At 47.6% G+C, this 17,095-nt stretch overlaps 1 protein-coding gene across 3 annotated transcripts in view; it reads left to right on the plus strand.

Moving 5' to 3' along the window:
* Positions 1 to 971: 971 nt before the first annotated feature.
* The window catches only part of LOC311132641 (uncharacterized protein), a 64,145-nt gene continuing 48,021 nt past the window's right edge, over positions 972 to 17,095 (plus strand). For all 3 annotated transcript variants that reach the window (XM_084165900.1, XM_084165901.1, XM_084165899.1), the window contains exons 1-4: positions 972 to 975; positions 4,601 to 4,627; positions 12,428 to 12,463; positions 15,971 to 15,997. In XM_084165900.1, coding sequence (XP_084022026.1) covers positions 12,443 to 12,463; positions 15,971 to 15,997 — 48 coding nt within the window. In that variant the 5' untranslated portion in view covers positions 972 to 975; positions 4,601 to 4,627; positions 12,428 to 12,442. The remainder of the gene's footprint in view (positions 976 to 4,600; positions 4,628 to 12,427; positions 12,464 to 15,970; positions 15,998 to 17,095) is intronic.

The following is a 17,095-nucleotide window of genomic DNA, read 5'->3' on the forward strand; positions in this document are numbered from 1 at the left end:
TACTCCATTGAAAGTGCTTTTTGTTCCTGGAGAAGACTTAATTTGGGTCTGGGAAAAACTGCCCGTAATGTCACATCTGGAAAAAGTAAATGCAATAAGTAGTGCATTCATCTTAACTGGGTGTGGAGGAAGCCCTTGAGGAGCGACACCAGTTTGGCGTTGGGCTCAGTCTCATGCTACAGGTGGTGTAGTGTCATCTGGCATCTCCCTGGCCCTAGATTCTCTCTCTCCATCCCTGTTCTCATCAATCCAGAATTTTTTAGGCAGACTATTTCCAATACTACCAGAGTGGGGAAACGTCTCAAAGCCAGGAATGACCATCTCATGGGAGGGCTGAGGGAGAGTCCGGCTCCCAAAATGAATACTTTTATGCACCAAATTTCTTGATGTGATGCACAGAAAATATGACCTGCCTATATGCTCAGTATCCACAAATTGTCTCTGGAGTGCTGATCTGGGATCAGTTTAGCCTTTTAGATCATAATGAATAAGATTGTATGGACTGATCCTAGATCAGCAATCCTACTCCGAGACGCTTTGTGAAATGATGTGGAAACAATGTTGATTCAACCAGTGTGTGCCCAGTGGGGTGGCTCATGATGGTTTGGAAGAACTCCCCTTATCACTGGACAAAAGAGTATTCTATACCTTCATGGAGCTGGCTGAGACATCCACCTTTGTGATTTGTGCTTTGTAGATGGAAGTGGTGAAAACATCTTCTCCTAACTAAATAGAGATGTTTGAGCCATGATTTTACTGTTCTATAAATCAAAGGCAGGAAGGTTGTTGGGGTGAAGCATTGTACCGGTACAGAACAAATCCAAAGCAGACCACCACTGTAAACTGAACTGAAGAACACTTCAAAAACTTTCCAACTCACATTGTCCTAACTCAATTTCTGTCATGACCTGATCAATATTTTTCTATACTTTATGACTAATTCCATCTTTCTCTCTATCTTTTGCAGGACCTCCTGTAAGTAGACCTGATGCCTTGTGTGACCATGCAGAGAGTGGTAAAGTGACTGAGTTTTTGTGTTTGGGAGTGTTTTTGTGCAATGGGAATATGTAAGTCCTTAAACGTACAGTGAAATCTCTGTTTGACAGCACCCAATCTTGCCTGAATGCACCCTTTTGATGTTGCTGTGTGGTGTGTTTGCAGAGACCTTGTAAAGAGTGGTGACATGACGGTTTTGAAGGCATATCATTGAGCATATCAAGGCAATTAGTTAAACATGGTCATTATAGTTGCTCTTGCATTGTTTGTGGGGTGGAAAAACTGTGGATTTTCGTCAGTTATCCTTATTCAAATATACATTTTAAGTGACTCTCCATTTAGTGCTACAGCACATTAATTTCAGCTGCTATCTGCTGCTAAGCATTTTAGTGGTTCAGCTCGGTGAAATATCAAGTGGTCTTGACATTATGAATAGCACATTTACAAAGGGGTGTGAATGTTATTATGCCTTCAACTAAAAGTCACTCCTTGGAAAACATGAACCATAGGACCACTGAGGAGTGTTTAAAGGTACTTGCTAAGTCAGGAGACCAGGCGTGTTTTCCACTCCCAAACTCCTCCATCATGTCTCTATTTGACAACTAAGAAGCTTTCGGATGTCTGAGAGTACATGTCCTCCCTGTCTCCCCTGTATCCTGCCAATACTCAGGGACCCTTAGCCATGTCAGCGTTAGCCTAGCATCTCTCGGCTTACCTGCTGGTCTTAGCCCAGGTCCTGTGGGAGGGCAGGATGTATGGAACATCTTGGCCATGGGGCTAAAATTGGGCGTAGCTGCGACAGCTGCGTCCTGGTGCTGAGAGGTGGGGGGAAGGTCGAGGCCCAGCTTTGGGCCATTGCAGTGATTGATTGGTCAGCAGCAGCCAAGCAGGGATGGACAGCCAGACCAGGGCCAGGGATAGCCACAGACAGCAAGGCAGGCCAGGGAGGAGTGGGCTCTGTGGGTTCCGGAAGAAGACACTCACACCTGGGTGGCTGCTTTGCACACTTGATGAAAAGTTAATGGCTGATTTCCAGTCAAATCAAAAATAATGACATAATGATGAAATTGTTAGCTATTACATAAGGATGAAGTTGATAGCTATTTCTTATGATGAAAATAAATGGACATTTCACAGGGTAGGTATTCCTGTCACTTATGCTTTCATTACGTCAACAAAGGAAGGAACCTTTCAAAATTATTTAGTGGAGGTTTGAGTTGTGGTTGGAATCATTTTGGAAGTGAAGTGGCATTATGAACTGTTGTGTAAAACCTCTCCACTTGAAATGCATTCATACTAGAAGCACTCAGCTAGAGTAGAGACACAATAGCGCTATCACACAGGACTCCTTGAACCTGCATGTGAACTTTCACATAAGGAATAGCACTGGAAGTAATTGATCAAGTTAAGTTTTAAATCACTGCTAATATATGAAAAGGATATTTTAAGACATAAAGAAATCACAAACACATTTTCTTCATCCAGGTCAAGGAGTCATTGAGAATCTCTCTTACTGTGACTAAATGCTAGTGTTTGTTTCCAGTAGTAAGAGGGAGCAATATGGCACTTCCCCCTGTGTTTGATGAATCGGCTCAGCTTTTCTTAACACACTGGTCCAGACGATTTATATAAATACTCTCAGCCTCTATTTACATTGGGATATTAAGCTAACACAATTACCCATGTGATTGCAACTGGAAAACGACATGAAATTGGTGCTTTCTTGTTCCCCAAAACCGAGGACTTTGGTCCTTTTAAAAACATAATACTCCATCATTCATCATAGGTCACATCACAGGGGCTTGGCCTTCTGCCCACCCTGTGGCCACGTTTAACACACTCTAAAACAATCAGCGTTGATGGGAAACACCTTTAGACTCAAATGAAACTGAACAGCATAAGAGCTCTCTATCGCTCCACCGTTCTTAAGCTCAGATTCAGGTTCAGCATTGCCCAACGCACACAGTTGACCATTATAAGTGTACATTTGTCTGAGAAGGACATATTGTCGAAAATGAATTGCTAACAGACCTGTTTTCCAGAAACTAATTTGGGCTCCCCTTTTGTGGCCTTTTTTGTCAGCCTTTTGGTTAGATTACAATCAGCTCAGATCTACAGTAAATCCTGCCAGTGTCTGAGTGAAGTCCAAACCTCTCTCCCACACCTCCACCCTTACTACTAAGGGTACAGGCTGGCCCCAGGGGCCACGGAAACCCCAAGGGGAGGACCTCTCATTCGTCCACCAGCACTCCGCCCAAATGGGAGCCACATGTGCCTGCCGTAATTCCAATGAGGGGTTTCTTCCGGAGGTAGGGCCCCTGACCCCTGCAGACGGCCCCCAGAGGCCCTGTAGCAGGCAAGCAGTCAGGCACCCATGTGCAGTATGTTCTCACTCAGCACCTGGCCTTGCACCTCACCTCAGTGCTGCCCCAGACCTCCAGGGCAATGCAAGGTGCTCCACAGAAGCACTGATCATTAGGCTTCCTAACAGCAGCCACTTGATTCACTCCCCCGAGCTTGAACATCTATCAAATGTAGCTTAACTTAAGTAGATCAAATAGAATTCTGATATGAGATGGGGAGTGTGTTAACATCTCTTTCCTTTAGGATTGTTGATGGATTGTTGATGCAAGATTAATGACTTCCCGTCTGGAACAGTTGGCCAATAGTCGCCCACGCAGTCAGTATAGGAAGCGGACACAACCATTACTCTTGTTGGCTTTTCAGGGGAAATTACAGTCAAAATGTCAGTCTGTAAGCCCTATAACTCCTCCATAGAGATAACATACTCCTCTGTGGACAAACAATGGCTACTGGCCTTGGGAAATGTCAAGGGTTCCTGTTCCGTTTAACAAGTCATTAGCGCTGTGTCCTTTACTGATACAGCACGGATAAAAGAGCCATTGATTTCTGTTCCCTCACCGAAAACAAAACACTCAATATTGGAGGAAATGTTCCTTTCCCCTTGAACATGGAAATATTGAACACTGTATCGGACATCCTTATGGCTTTGTTGGTTGTAAAATTTGTTTTTTCATTCAACTTAGTTAGCCACCAGCTGCATAAAGAGCTTACATAGATGAATCCATGGCATGCCTTCTCACAAGACCTATCTTTGCATGTATTTACATATTGATTGAAACAAATGGATGTCATTGTATGTTCTTTAATGTTGATGAGAATCTACCGTATACTACAGATAATTAATAACTTCAACTGCTGTGGTATATGATTCATCCTCAACTTAAAGAAGCATGTTATTGGCTCTTTCATATCAATGAGGTCTATCGAACCAAATGAAATGATGTAATGTTTGATTTGTTTCTTCTTTTGTTGTGGAATGCTGTCTTTGTTTTCTTTTGTGTCTGCCTGTTATAACTGAACCTGACAAAATACAATGAGCACAGAAAAACGACTTTTTAAGATACAGTATTCGATACAATCCAAATACCATGCAATGAGAAAGTTAAATAATGACATAATACTGTAGAAAACTCTCCAAAAACCATTTTATTCTGGCCTGGCTCAGTGTGATGTGAACTCTTTCTGTAATAATGTCAAGTTCCCTCTTTATGTTGTACCCATTTCTCTCACCCCTTTTCAGGGTCCACCCGGACGATCAGGCTTTCCGGTAACTGTCTTTTAACTTCTGCCTGTCTGTCTGTCGGTCTGTGTGTTTTGAGATCTCTCTGATCTCTCTACTGAGTAGTTGTTTTTGTCCCACGAAAATGTCCCTATTCAACAAATGATCATTGGAAAAAAAAATGCATAGTGGACAATCAACCAATGAGTGATTATGTGATTATGACAGCTTCTCAGCTAAGATACCTCAGAGATATCTCCTTAACAGAGGGACTGAGTGCATTATATTCATACTTTATACACTCCTCTTGTGTGATTTTAATGCCTTAAAAGACATACGGTGCAGCCATTCAATAAGATTTACAGCAGTCTTTACTATTACATTTAGATTGGACATATCATTTGTATTGAAAAGGTTATGCCCCTTTTCATGAACAGTCCATTAGAAACCCAATTTTATAAAAATGAGAGACCTCCACCTAGCATCCCAGACACAAGTGCAGTAGTTTTGGTATCACCTCAGACCCTCTTTTGCCTAGCTCTTTGCTTACTGTGTCCCTGTCAGCTTCCTGGTTACCCAGCTCTAACATGACTAACTCCCAACCAGTCAAATCCACATGGTCTCCATCACAGCATGGCAACAGGAGGCCACCTTAGATCTGACCTTTGACCCCAACTGCCAGTTCCGACCTGTGAACCCCCCTCAGTCCTGTCAGGCTCACTGGTGAAACAGGCCCATAAAACAGTTTGAAGCGGAAGAGGAGGCTCACAGAGTGAGCTTTTCAAGGGAGATTAGATGACAGGTTTTGTCAAAGTTCGGACGTGATACCTTCCAGGATTTTTGATTGATGACACTGTCAAAGAACTGGAAATTTTATCACAAGTGCTCTCTTCTCTTCTTGGAAAGGATGTGGTTTTGGAGGGGGAACTTGTCTGCATATAAATCAGTAATCGCTCCCCTTTTTCCATAGAGTGTGGTATATCAAATGTGAGTTTTGAACGAAAGAGCAAAACCACCTCGCGTGATGTTTGAACTCTAAGCGCTTTATAAAGGATGTGAGCTCTATACAGTCCTGTCACACTAACACTTCACTGTTTTCTACTTCAAGCCTGCTGTTTATTCATATCTATTCGCGCATTTCACAATATCTCCATGCAGCTTCCACTAACTCATTCCCATTGATTCAACCGTCACATAATTATCACATTACGCCACAAACTCTTAAGATGAGTGTTTACTATCATACTACTTTTAAGCCCTATACATCCTCCTTCAGTCCTGCCTCATCTAAAGTAATCTGCTGGTCTGAGTGTGTGTATATTGAAGCAGCAGCCGTGCTAGCGGTGGTGAGTGGAGCCGTTATGACTGCGGCCAGTCCGTGGAGTGAGAGTGTGCTGGGCCCGAGCCTATAGTCCAGATGAGTCTCATTACTCCTGTTATTACACTTGAGAGGCCTCCGCACTGCACCACTGAGGCCCTGCGTAAAATCCTCCTGTCCTGACTGCACTGTGTGGGTGGGTGTAGGTGTGTGTGTGTGTGTGTGTGTGTGTGTGTGTGTGTGTGTGTGTGTGTGTGTGTGTGTGTGTGTGTGTGTGTGTCCGTTCGTAGGTGCGTGCCTGCATGTGTGTTCAGTGAGGGGTCAGCAGTGTGGTCAGGGACCAGTGAATTTGAGACTGCCGCAGCCCCAGCAACTCTAAATCCCAGGCTGAGAGTGACAGGCGGGAGGGAGAGAGGGGACAGGGGGTGGTGTGTGGGGGGGAGTGGTCGCCTAAACTCGTATCTTTTTTAGGGCAACAGACTTCAACAATAGAAGCATTTAAAGAAGACACAGTGAGGAATAGAGTGGGGAGAAATCAGATTTCTGTCTGAGATCTCTCGGAATGCTGCCTAGCACAATAACAGACTTGGGCCTGTGCGGGATAGAGGTTAGAGAGCTGGCTGTTCATGTGATGCCCGGAAATCAACAGTTTGAGTGAAAGCTGCATTAATTGACCATAGGAAATGGTTCATCTCACTTTTGCTTATGCCTTATAAAGGCATAATACTGAATATGGGGGAATGTTGAGCAGGTATGATATTGCAAGGCCTTGTCTTGAATCAGAACCTTGGAGAGGGCATATAGAGCCCTTCCTTAAGCCAGCATATCTCTAGAGACCTGATAGTGATGTTCCAGCATGGGGGTCATTGTTTTTAATCACAGCGAGATTTGAAATAGCTACCATTCTACAAAGCTGTAGGGGTTTGTTTTATTAACATAATCTTTTTGTTGTTGTTATTGGGCAACTATTTTTCATTATTTTCTTTAAAATAGCCATCACCTGTGGGACTCACTAAAATATAGTCAGCTATTGATGACCACCCATGATAGGTTATTACTTAGGTCCATACAATATTGATGGGGGTGTAGAGTGTGATGAGGTGTGAATGACGCAGTCAGGCGCAGGAGGTAAAACACCGAAATCAAGAGTTTATTCAGTGTACAATAATGTAGCGCATATAGCGACAGAACGAAACTAGCACAAGGGAAAATCAACCTTGGCTGCATACAAGTAAAGAGTAGCTCAACCGAGCTACTCACTCTCACAACGAACAATCACTCACAAAGGACAAGAGGACAGAGGGAACACTTATACACAGACTAATGAGGGAATGAGTACCAGGTGTGTGTGATTGACAAGACAAGACAAGACAAATGGAGTGATGATAAATGGAGCGATAGTGGCTAGTAAGCCGGTGACGACGAACGCCGAAACCTGCCCGAGCAAGGAGGAGGGGCAGCCTCGGCTGAATTCGTGACAGTACCCCCACCCCCCCTTGACGTGCAGCTCCAGCAGCGCGCCGACACCGGCCTTGGGGATGGCCAGGAGGACGCGGAGCAGGGCGAGTCGGATGGCGACAATGGAAGTCCCTCACTGGGACCCAGCACCGTTCCTCCGGACCGTACCCTTCCCACTCCACGAGGTACTGAAGGCCCCCCACCTGGCGCCTCGAATCCAGGATGGACCGGACAGAGTACGCCGGCGCCCCCTCGATGTCCAAAGGAGGTGGAGGGACCTCCCGCACCTCAGACACCTGGAGCGGACCAGCCACCACCGGCCTGAGGAGAGACGTATGAAACGAGGGGTTAATACGGTAATCAGGGGGGAGTAATAACCTATATGTGACCTCGTTGATTCTCCTCAGGACTTTGAACGGCCCTACAAACCGCGGGCTCAGCTTCCGGCAGGGCAGGCGGAGGGGCAGATTCCGGGTCGAGAGCCAAAGATCTCTAAAGACACGGGCCTCACTGCGGTGACGGTCAGCGTTGTGAATCTACCCACATCCTGATTAACCTGTTCCACCTGCCCATTACTCTCAGGGTGGAACCCAGAGGTCAGGCTGACCGAGACTCCCAGACGTTCCATGAACGCCTTCCAGACTTTTGACGTGAACTGGGGACCTCGGTCAGACACTATATCCTCTGGTACCCCGTAGAGCCGGAAGACGTGTGTAAACAGGGACTCCGCAGTTTGCAGAGCCGTGGGAAGACCGGGCAGAGGAAGGAGGCGGCAGGCCTTCGAAAAGCAGTCCACAATGACCAGGATGGTGGTGTTCCCTTGCGAGAGAGGCAGATCAGTTAAAAAATCAACACTCAAATGAGACCATGGTCGTTGTGGAACTGGTAAAGGTTTTAACTTACCTGCTGGGAGGTGCCTGGGTGCCTTACTCTGGGCGCACACTGAGCAGGAGGAAACATACACCCTCACGTCCTTAGCCAAGGTAGGCCACCAGTACTTTTCGGTCAGGCAGCGCACTGTACGACCGATACCTGGGTGACCAGAGGAGGGTGACGTGTGTGCCCAGTAGATCAGACGATCACGGATAAGCGCAGGCACGTATTGCAGCCCAGCTGGACACTGCAGTGGAGATGGATCTGTGCGTAATGCCTGCGCTATATCCGCGTCCATCGCCCATACTACCGGTGCCACAATGCAGGAGTCTGGCAGTATGGGGGTATTGTCTCTGGGCCTCTCCTCTGTATCATACAGCCGGAACAGTGCGTCTGCCTTCACGTTCTTCGTACCCGGAATGTATGACAGTGTGAAATCAAACCGGGTGAAGAATAGGGCCCACCTGGCCTGGCGAGGGTTCAGCCTCCTCGCTGCCCGGATGTACTCCAGGTTACGGGGGTCCGTCCAGACGAGGAATGGGTGTTTCGCCCCCTCGAGCCAATGTCTCCACACTGTCAGAGCTCGGACAACAGCCAACAGCCAACAGCTCCTGATCACCAACGCTGTAGTTCTGCTCCGCCGGGCTGAGCTTCTTTGAGAAGAACGCACAGGGGCGTATTTTGGATGGCGTGCCCGAGCGTTGAGACAGGACAATGCCTATCCCTACCTCGGACGCATCCACCTCCACTACGAACGGTAGTGATGGATCGGGGTGGGCCAGTACCGGGGCTGAGGTGAACAGTTCCCTCAGGTTACTGAAGGCCCTGTCAGCCTCAACAGACCAGCGGAGCCGGGACGGCCCACCCTTCAACAGAGATGTAATGAGAGCTGCGACCTTGCCAAAGCCCCGGATAAACCTTCGATAATAGTTGGCGAAGCCAAGGAAGCGCTGCACCTCCTTTACCGTGGTTGGAGTCGACCAATTACGCACGGCTGCAATGCGGTCGCCCTCCATCTCCACACCTGTGGTAGAAATGCGGTATCCGAGGAAGGAGACGGACTGCTGGAAAAACGTACACTTTTCTGCCTTAGCATAAATGTCATTTTCCAACAGTCGGGCCAGTACTTTGCGAACCAGAGACACATGCTCTGCGCACGTAGCGGAATACACCAAGATGTCGTTGATGTAGACCACTACACCGCGACCAAGCATGTCCCGAAACACCTCATTCACAAAGGACTGGAAAACTGAGGGAGCATTCATCAAACCATAGGGCATCACCAGGTATTCATAATGCCCCGTCGTTGTACTGAATGCTGTCTTCCACTCATCTCCCTCTCGGATATGCACCAGGTTGTACACACTCCTGAGATCTAATTTAGTGATGAAGCGTGCTCCATGCAATGACTCAACCACTGTTGGAATGAGGGGGAGAGGATAACTAAATCTAATCGTCTCCTTGTTCAGTGGTCGATAGTCAATGCACGGGCCCAAACCACCGTCTTTCTTCTTCACAAAAAATAAACTTGAGGAGGCGGGTGAAGTGGAGGGACGTATGTACCCCTGACGCAGGGACTCGGTGACTTATGTCTCCATAGCCTCCATCTCCGCCTGCGACAGGGGATACACATGACTCCTGGGAGGTACAGCGTCTACCCGAAGGTTTATTGTGCAATCCTCCGCCTGATGAGGTGGTAATTTAGTCGCTTTATTTTTAGAGAAGGTTTGGACTTTCCACCATGGTTGCACCAATGGAAACACCCATACACCTACCCTGACACTCTCGCGACCACCCCGGGAGATCCCTCTGCGGCCATAAGAAAGTGGGGTTGTAGAGTGCTAGCCATGGAATACCTAACATCACAGGGAAAGCAGGAGACTCAATGATGGAAAAAGTGACCTGCTCACAATGTGTCTCCTGTGTGATCATGGTGACTGGTACCGTGAATTCCTTTATCAACCCGGACCCTAATGGTCGACTATCAAGTGCTTTGATGGGGTGTGGAATTGATAGGGGAACTGATGAAATGCCCTGGCGGCGTGCAAAGGTTTTGTCCATAAAGTTCCCAGCTGCGCCTAAATCGACTAGCACCTTACACTGGGGAACTCTCATGTGATCAGGGAAGTATATGGGTATAGTACAGTGCTTAGCAGAGGGCTCTGAACAAGAGTGGGTGCTCAAGATGCGAGATTGCCCTGCCGGCCGCCTCCTGACCCAAAAGAGCGCTGATGACAACGTGTGGTGGAATGTCCTTTCGTGCCATCCGAGTGGCACTGGCGCTGTCGTCCTCCGCTCTCTTGGTACGCGGTACCACCCAGCTCTATGAGCTCTGGATCCGCGTCGGTCGGGGCGGGAACGGGCAGACCTCCTCCAGGACGTCCTCTGGTTTCCAGCAGGTTATCCAGACGAATGGCCATGTCCACCAGTTCGGGAAAAGACAAACTGGTGTCACGGCAGACTAGCTCCCATCGGACGTCCTCCCGTAGATGGCACCGGAACTGGTTGATCAGGGCCCGCTCGTTCCACCCGGACCCTGCTGCCAGGATCCGGAACTCCAGTGCGAACTCCTGTACTGTCCTCGTCCCCTGCCTCAAGTGGACCAGCTGCTCACCCGCCTCTCGACCCTCGGGCGGGTGATAGAAAACCGCCCGAAATAGGCGGGCGAACTCCCTGTAGTCCTCCAACGCGGCTCCTCCTTCTCTCCAAACCGCGTTGGCCCACTCCAGGGCTTTCCCCGAGAGGCAGGAAATGAGGACGGATACCTGCTCTCGATCTGATGGCGCCGGCCTGACACTCGAGCAGTACAGCACAACCGAGCTACTCACTCTCACAACGAACAATCACTCACAAAGGACAAGGGGGCAGAGGGAACACTTATACACAGACTAATGAGGGAATGAGTACCAGGTGTGTGTGATTGACAAGACAAGACAAGACAAATGGAGTGATGATAAATGGAGCGGTAGTGGCTAGTAAGCCGGTGACGACGAACGCCGAAACCTGCCCGAGCAAGGAGGAGGGGCAGCCTCGGCTGAATTTGTGACATAGAGAGAGTGGAAGTCCAACCCAGGCCTCTCCACCCAACATCCCTCACAGATTCAGGTATCCAGCACATGTTGTGTTGCTGTGTGTTGTAATGGCTTATGGGGCTGGCCCCAACCTGCAACCACAACTACCCCCCCGCACCTTACCTCCCTTGTTTCCATGATGCGTCATCGGAGTGAGTCGTCAAAAAGCTGTCATCGCCAGCCCACTCCAGTATGCACTGCCCCTGCCTGTTATGGGAGTAAGGGGTGAGTTGCTCCTGTTAAGAGGCTTTTGTAATGAACACCTTTGCATAATAAGTAATTTCAGCGCTTTCAGTTTATGGTCATTTAGAATAGTGTGAACGAATGTTATGCAGGGCGGATGGACAAGGGCAGGACCGGGGAGGAAGGTTGTTATGGACTGTCACGTCCACTGGTGATGTTTACAGTGTTGCAAACAAGAAAATGGCTTTTAAACCCAAATTGGAAATTATAGTTAGGACTTCCACCCAGATGTCTTGTAACCATCTATGGGAAAAATAAGAAATAATTTTTTTTAAAGGATCAAATGTTCCAGCAATGTATTTACTTATACAGTAGGAACTAGAGAGTTCTTTAGTTGTCACATAAGGAATGTCACTGTTAGGTGTGGTCAGCTGGCAAACCTCATCTCTGACAAGTATCTGATGTTTAAGTGATTAAGTGAAAGTTATATAGTATATTAGTTAGTTCTGACATAATGTTTACCTTTATGAACCATTTGTTTCAAATAGTCTCTGATGAGGCTTGTTCTCTGACCACCGTTGGTTCTCTGTTGCACTGACTTCTTTCAATGTCTGGCATACTGTAGCTAACCATGGGCCTTGAGGGAACCTACAGTTTTGAGCATGACTGCATCAAAATAGCTCAACCTACCAGAATGTTTGGGAATAGTTCCAAAGCTATACTTTACCAAAGTTGACCTATAGAGCTTGACTGTCTGCCATCAATTTAAACACAAATACATCATCTGTGTTTGCTGAGAAGAGCATAATATTACATTTTGATGGCATGACAAAATGAAAGCTAGCTAAAGATTGGCAAAGTTAACCTGTTGGCTATGATTGTAGTAGTTCTAGAAGATATCATCATTGTTTACCCCTTTCCTCTTGACTTTGCGTTGCTTATTAGGGTGACAAAGGAACAATGGGAATTCCTGGAAGAATGGTGAGTGACATGAAAATGTGCAACCGAGTAATGTGTAGAAACAGTCAAAGGGACATTGACCAAATAGAGGACATTTGAGTAATGTCTTTAAACTTTTTAAGAAAAGACTGAAGAGAAAGGGCACCAAAGGTCACGCTATAACCAGATAAAGGTTTTTCTGAAATTTTTCTCAGACATTCTTTATTAATTAATATGTTGTTTTATATATGCATATGTAATTATTATAACGTTTAGAATTGCCCATTGCAGATTGCAACCTTTGGTGGCCGTTCATCAATTATAAAAACTGACATATCACAAAGTATCAAGATATATGTCACGTTCGTTGAATGACGGGACAGACCAAGGCGCAGCGTGATATATGTACATGTTTATTAAACCAAATAAACACAACGACAAAACAACAAACTAAACGAAACGTGAAGTCCAAGGTAGCACACACAACATACCTAACACGGAACAAGATCCCACAACTAGACTGTGCCAATAGGCTGCTTAAGTATGGTCCCCAATCAGAGACAACGAGCGACAGCTGCCTCTGATTGGGAACCACACCGGCCAACATAGATCCACACATGCTAGAACACAAACATAGAAAACGCACAACAAGGAATATACAAACCCTGACTCAACATATAAGCGTCCCCTGAGTCAGGGCGTGACAGTACCCCCCCCCCCCAAAGGTGCGGACTCCGACCGCACAACATAAACATAACAGGGTAGGGGCCGGCTCGGGTCGTGACGACCTCTCACTCTCCGCCTCCCTGTTGCGCCCCTGGTCTGGTCTGGACCTCGGCGTGCTGCTTCCCCTCTCCTTCCTCCCACGATACGCCAGGCCCTGTCTGGACCCTGGAGAGGGGCTGACGTCATGGTCTGGACTGGAGCCGCTGACCGGAGCTGGATCAGGCACCGGTGGAGCGGACTGCTCTGGCTCCGGAGTAGAGCCGCTGACCGGAGCTGGACTGGACCCCGGTGGAGCAGATTGCTCTGGCTCCGGAGTGGCGCAGCTGACCGGAGCTGGATCAGGCACTGGTGGAGCGGACTGCTCTGGCTCCAGAGTGGAGCAGCTGACCGGAGCTGGATCAGGCACCGGTGGAGCGGACTGCTCTGGCTCCGGAGTGGAACAGCTGACCGGAACTGGATCAGGCATCGGTGGAGCGGACTGCTCTGGTTCCGGAGTGGAGCAGCTGACCGGTGCCGGACCAGCCACTGGTGGAACGGGCACGGGACGTGCCGGACTGGACAAACGCACCATTGGTCTGGTGCGAGGAGCAGGCACGGGCCGGACCGGACTAGGAACACGCACCACTGGCTTGGTGCGAGGGGAAGGAACGGGCCGGGCCGGACTGGCGACGCGCACCACTGGCTTGGTGCGAGGAGCAGGAACAGGCCGGGCCGGACTGGCGACACGCACCACTGACTTGGTGCGAGGAGCAGGAACAGGCCGGGCCGGACTGGCGACGCGCACCACTGACTTGGTGCGAGGAGCAGGAACAGGCCGGGCCGGACTGGCGACGCGCACCACTGGCTTGGTGCGGGGAGCAGGAACGGGCCGGACCGGACTGGCGACACGCACCACTTTCTTTGTGCGAGGAGCAGGACTGGGTTCCTTTATTAACCCCCGCTCCTTCTGCTGCCTAACCAGCTCCTCTCGCCGTGCCTCTACACTCTCCTTCTCCCTTTTAGCCTCCTGTAGCGCCTCCCTCTGACCTAATTACTCCTGCTCCCTCTGAACCAATAGCCCCTGTAACATGGTGGCCTCCTCTCCTAACCTGCAGACCCGCCCTTTAACGGCCTCCTGCTCCCTCTGAACCAATAGCCCCCATAACATGGTGGCCTCCTCTCCTAACCTGCAGACCCGCCCTTTAACGGCCTCCTGCTGCCTCGTCGTCCACACCGTGTGCCCCCCCCAAAGAAATGTATTGGGGTTGCCTCTCGGGTCTCCGTCGTCGGCACTGTTGGCGCCGTTTCTCCTCTCTATACCGGGCCTCCACTGTCTCCTCCCAAGGACGGCGGTCCATCCCAGCCTGAATCTCCTCCCAAGTCCAGGATCCCTTACCGTCCAGGATCTCCTCCCAGGTCCAGGCTGTCTGCTCCTGGACACGCTGCTTGGTCCTCGTTTGGTGGGATCTTCTGTCACGTTTCGTTTCTTGTTTTGTCGTGGTGTTTATTCAGTGAAAATAAACATGTATGCATATCACGCTGCGCCTTGGTCCGACCCGTCATTCAACGAACGTGACAATATACGAGGGTTGGGTTGGGGATATTTTGACATAGCTAAAGATGTGTAGTTGTACTGTAACTTGACATGTTTGTGTAATGCTGAAAATGTAACTTTACAAACAAGGCTCTTTTATGCGGTCATGGCATTCATAACCGCTCATATCACCTAATATTATATTGGACATGGCCTGCATTTAAAGCGTCATGTCATGCTTATGACTGCTTAGAAAGTCATTTAACAGACATTGTATCATGTTAATGGAGCTGATCTTGTTAGCTGCATGCAAAATTACTGAAGTGTCTTACTCAAATATCTCAAAAGTCACAGATCAGAAAATGCTGTATTGTTCTATAAAGCATCATCCAATATTCCATTACTCCCCCTCCCCTCCCACCCTCTCTCAAACTTGTAGCTTTCAATTTGTTCATTCATTTATTAGAACAGAATGATGTTGCTTTAAAAGCCAATCGTGCCAATAGGTTTTGTATATATATATTTTGTATTAGAAACACAGCTTCCCCATATTTCAAATCTGTTAAGTTTTTAGGCTTGATACATATTCACGTTTTTATTATTCCATGTGTAAACTATATTTTGAGGTTTTTGTCATTTTTGGAATTTGGAATTTTTATTTTAAAGATGAGGAAAACAGATTGCACTGACAAGTGAAGGCTCTCCCCCATTTTGCGTGCAGACATTTTGTTTTCTAATTTATTTAGATTAGTTTATTTTAGTTTATTTCAAGGCAATTTTAAACCGCAACATATGGATAACAGCACCTCAGCTCTATCTGTTTTGCTGAGTCGTCGTACAGGAGGTGAATTTTCACAAATACGGGCTGAAAATTCTGGCTTTAAAAACACTCCCTCCCCAACATGGGGCTTTCTGCAGCATCGCTCCAACTGTGAAGCCCATGCAGAGCACTCAATATTTTACACAGTGTAGAGGAGTTAAGCTACTATGTGGTCCTCAAGCACCTCCTCAAAGGAAGTGCTTTTATTCTGGCTTATCCCTCGCTCCCAGCTCACTGCCTCTCCCTTTCCTTCAGTCACTACTAAAAGTACGTCTCGACACTAGACAGCTCCCCGTGGCCCTAGACTTCAGCTCAGCCCAGCCAAGCCCAGCCTCCTCTCCCTACCCCTCCCTTCCCCTCCCCTTGACCACTTCTGAGGCTGATGCATGCCCCGTGTCTCTCTGTGCCTGTCTAACCCCGGTTCCTCTCTCTCTCTGTCTCTCTCCTCCTTCACACTTTGCATGCGACTGTGTCTGCTGTGACTGACCAGGGGTTAAAAGGATACGCAGGGGAGAAGGTAAGTGTATAGGGACGTCAGTAGGAACAGACACCCTCCAAAGCCTGCAGGAGAGAAGGCAGGGAGAGAGGCTTCAGCAGGCTTTGTGGGTGGTGGTGATGGTGGTGGTTAGAAGCACACACTTGTTCACTGTACAGTAGAGTGTATGGAGGTAATAGTTGATTTATTTCAAGGGCCCTGGGTCGGTATTTTTAAAGTGCGTTAGGGTTACATTCTGAAAACCATTTCCCACCCTGGTTGGATTACCTGTGTTTTCTCTCTCAATGAAACAAAATAGCAAAGAATTGTCACATAAGAGAAAAGCAACTTCTCATTTTGAAAATGGCTTATTTGGCATCGATATGAGTCAGAAACATTTATTCTAGTGTCAAAATTGACTACAATGTGTAAATAGCATAATTTTGGTCATAAAGTAATTATCGTCCAAAACAGAGATTTGCGAGGTGATAGGGAAAAATGAAGGGTTTGGGTTTATTTCCTTGGGTTGGGTTTATTTGAATCCTGCCCAGATGCGCCCAGCTGGCAGAGCGCAGCTGCACTATTATAATGCCCATGGTCAATTTGGTTTGACATTCTATAACCCTATGTGGCTAGTTAGGGACCATTAGTAAATTACACAATGTACATGGGAACATATTTTTTTATGTCAATAGCTCCAAATTTCAATGACTTAAAAACCATATACAAATATTGAAAGCATTTAATGAGCAATGGCGATTTTAGCATGTAAATCTTGGTGGGGCAAACTCCCCCCGAAATGTTGGGATGCATACCAGCAAAGCCACTACAAAACACAACACAACACTAAACAGTACATTCATTGCACTATAACGGTGACAAACGGTGCCCACAAACGGTGCCCACAAACCTGGCTATCAGCGGACTGTTGTCTGGTAGCGAAACAGTTAATTCAGCCTCATTTACTGCCTTTTAAAAAAACATAGCTGATATGGCTGACTTGCTCCCAAGGATGAACCAGACTTGTGGAGGTCTACAAAAAAAATTCTGAGGTCTTGGCTGATTTATTTTCATTTTCCAATGATGTCAAGCAAAGAGGCACTGAGTTTGAAGGTAGGCCTTGAAATACATCCACAGGTA

The sequence above is a fragment of the Coregonus lavaretus genome, assembly GCF_964263955.1.
Source record: "Coregonus lavaretus genome assembly, chromosome: 1".
Classification (NCBI taxonomy): Eukaryota; Metazoa; Chordata; class Actinopteri; order Salmoniformes; family Salmonidae; genus Coregonus; species Coregonus lavaretus.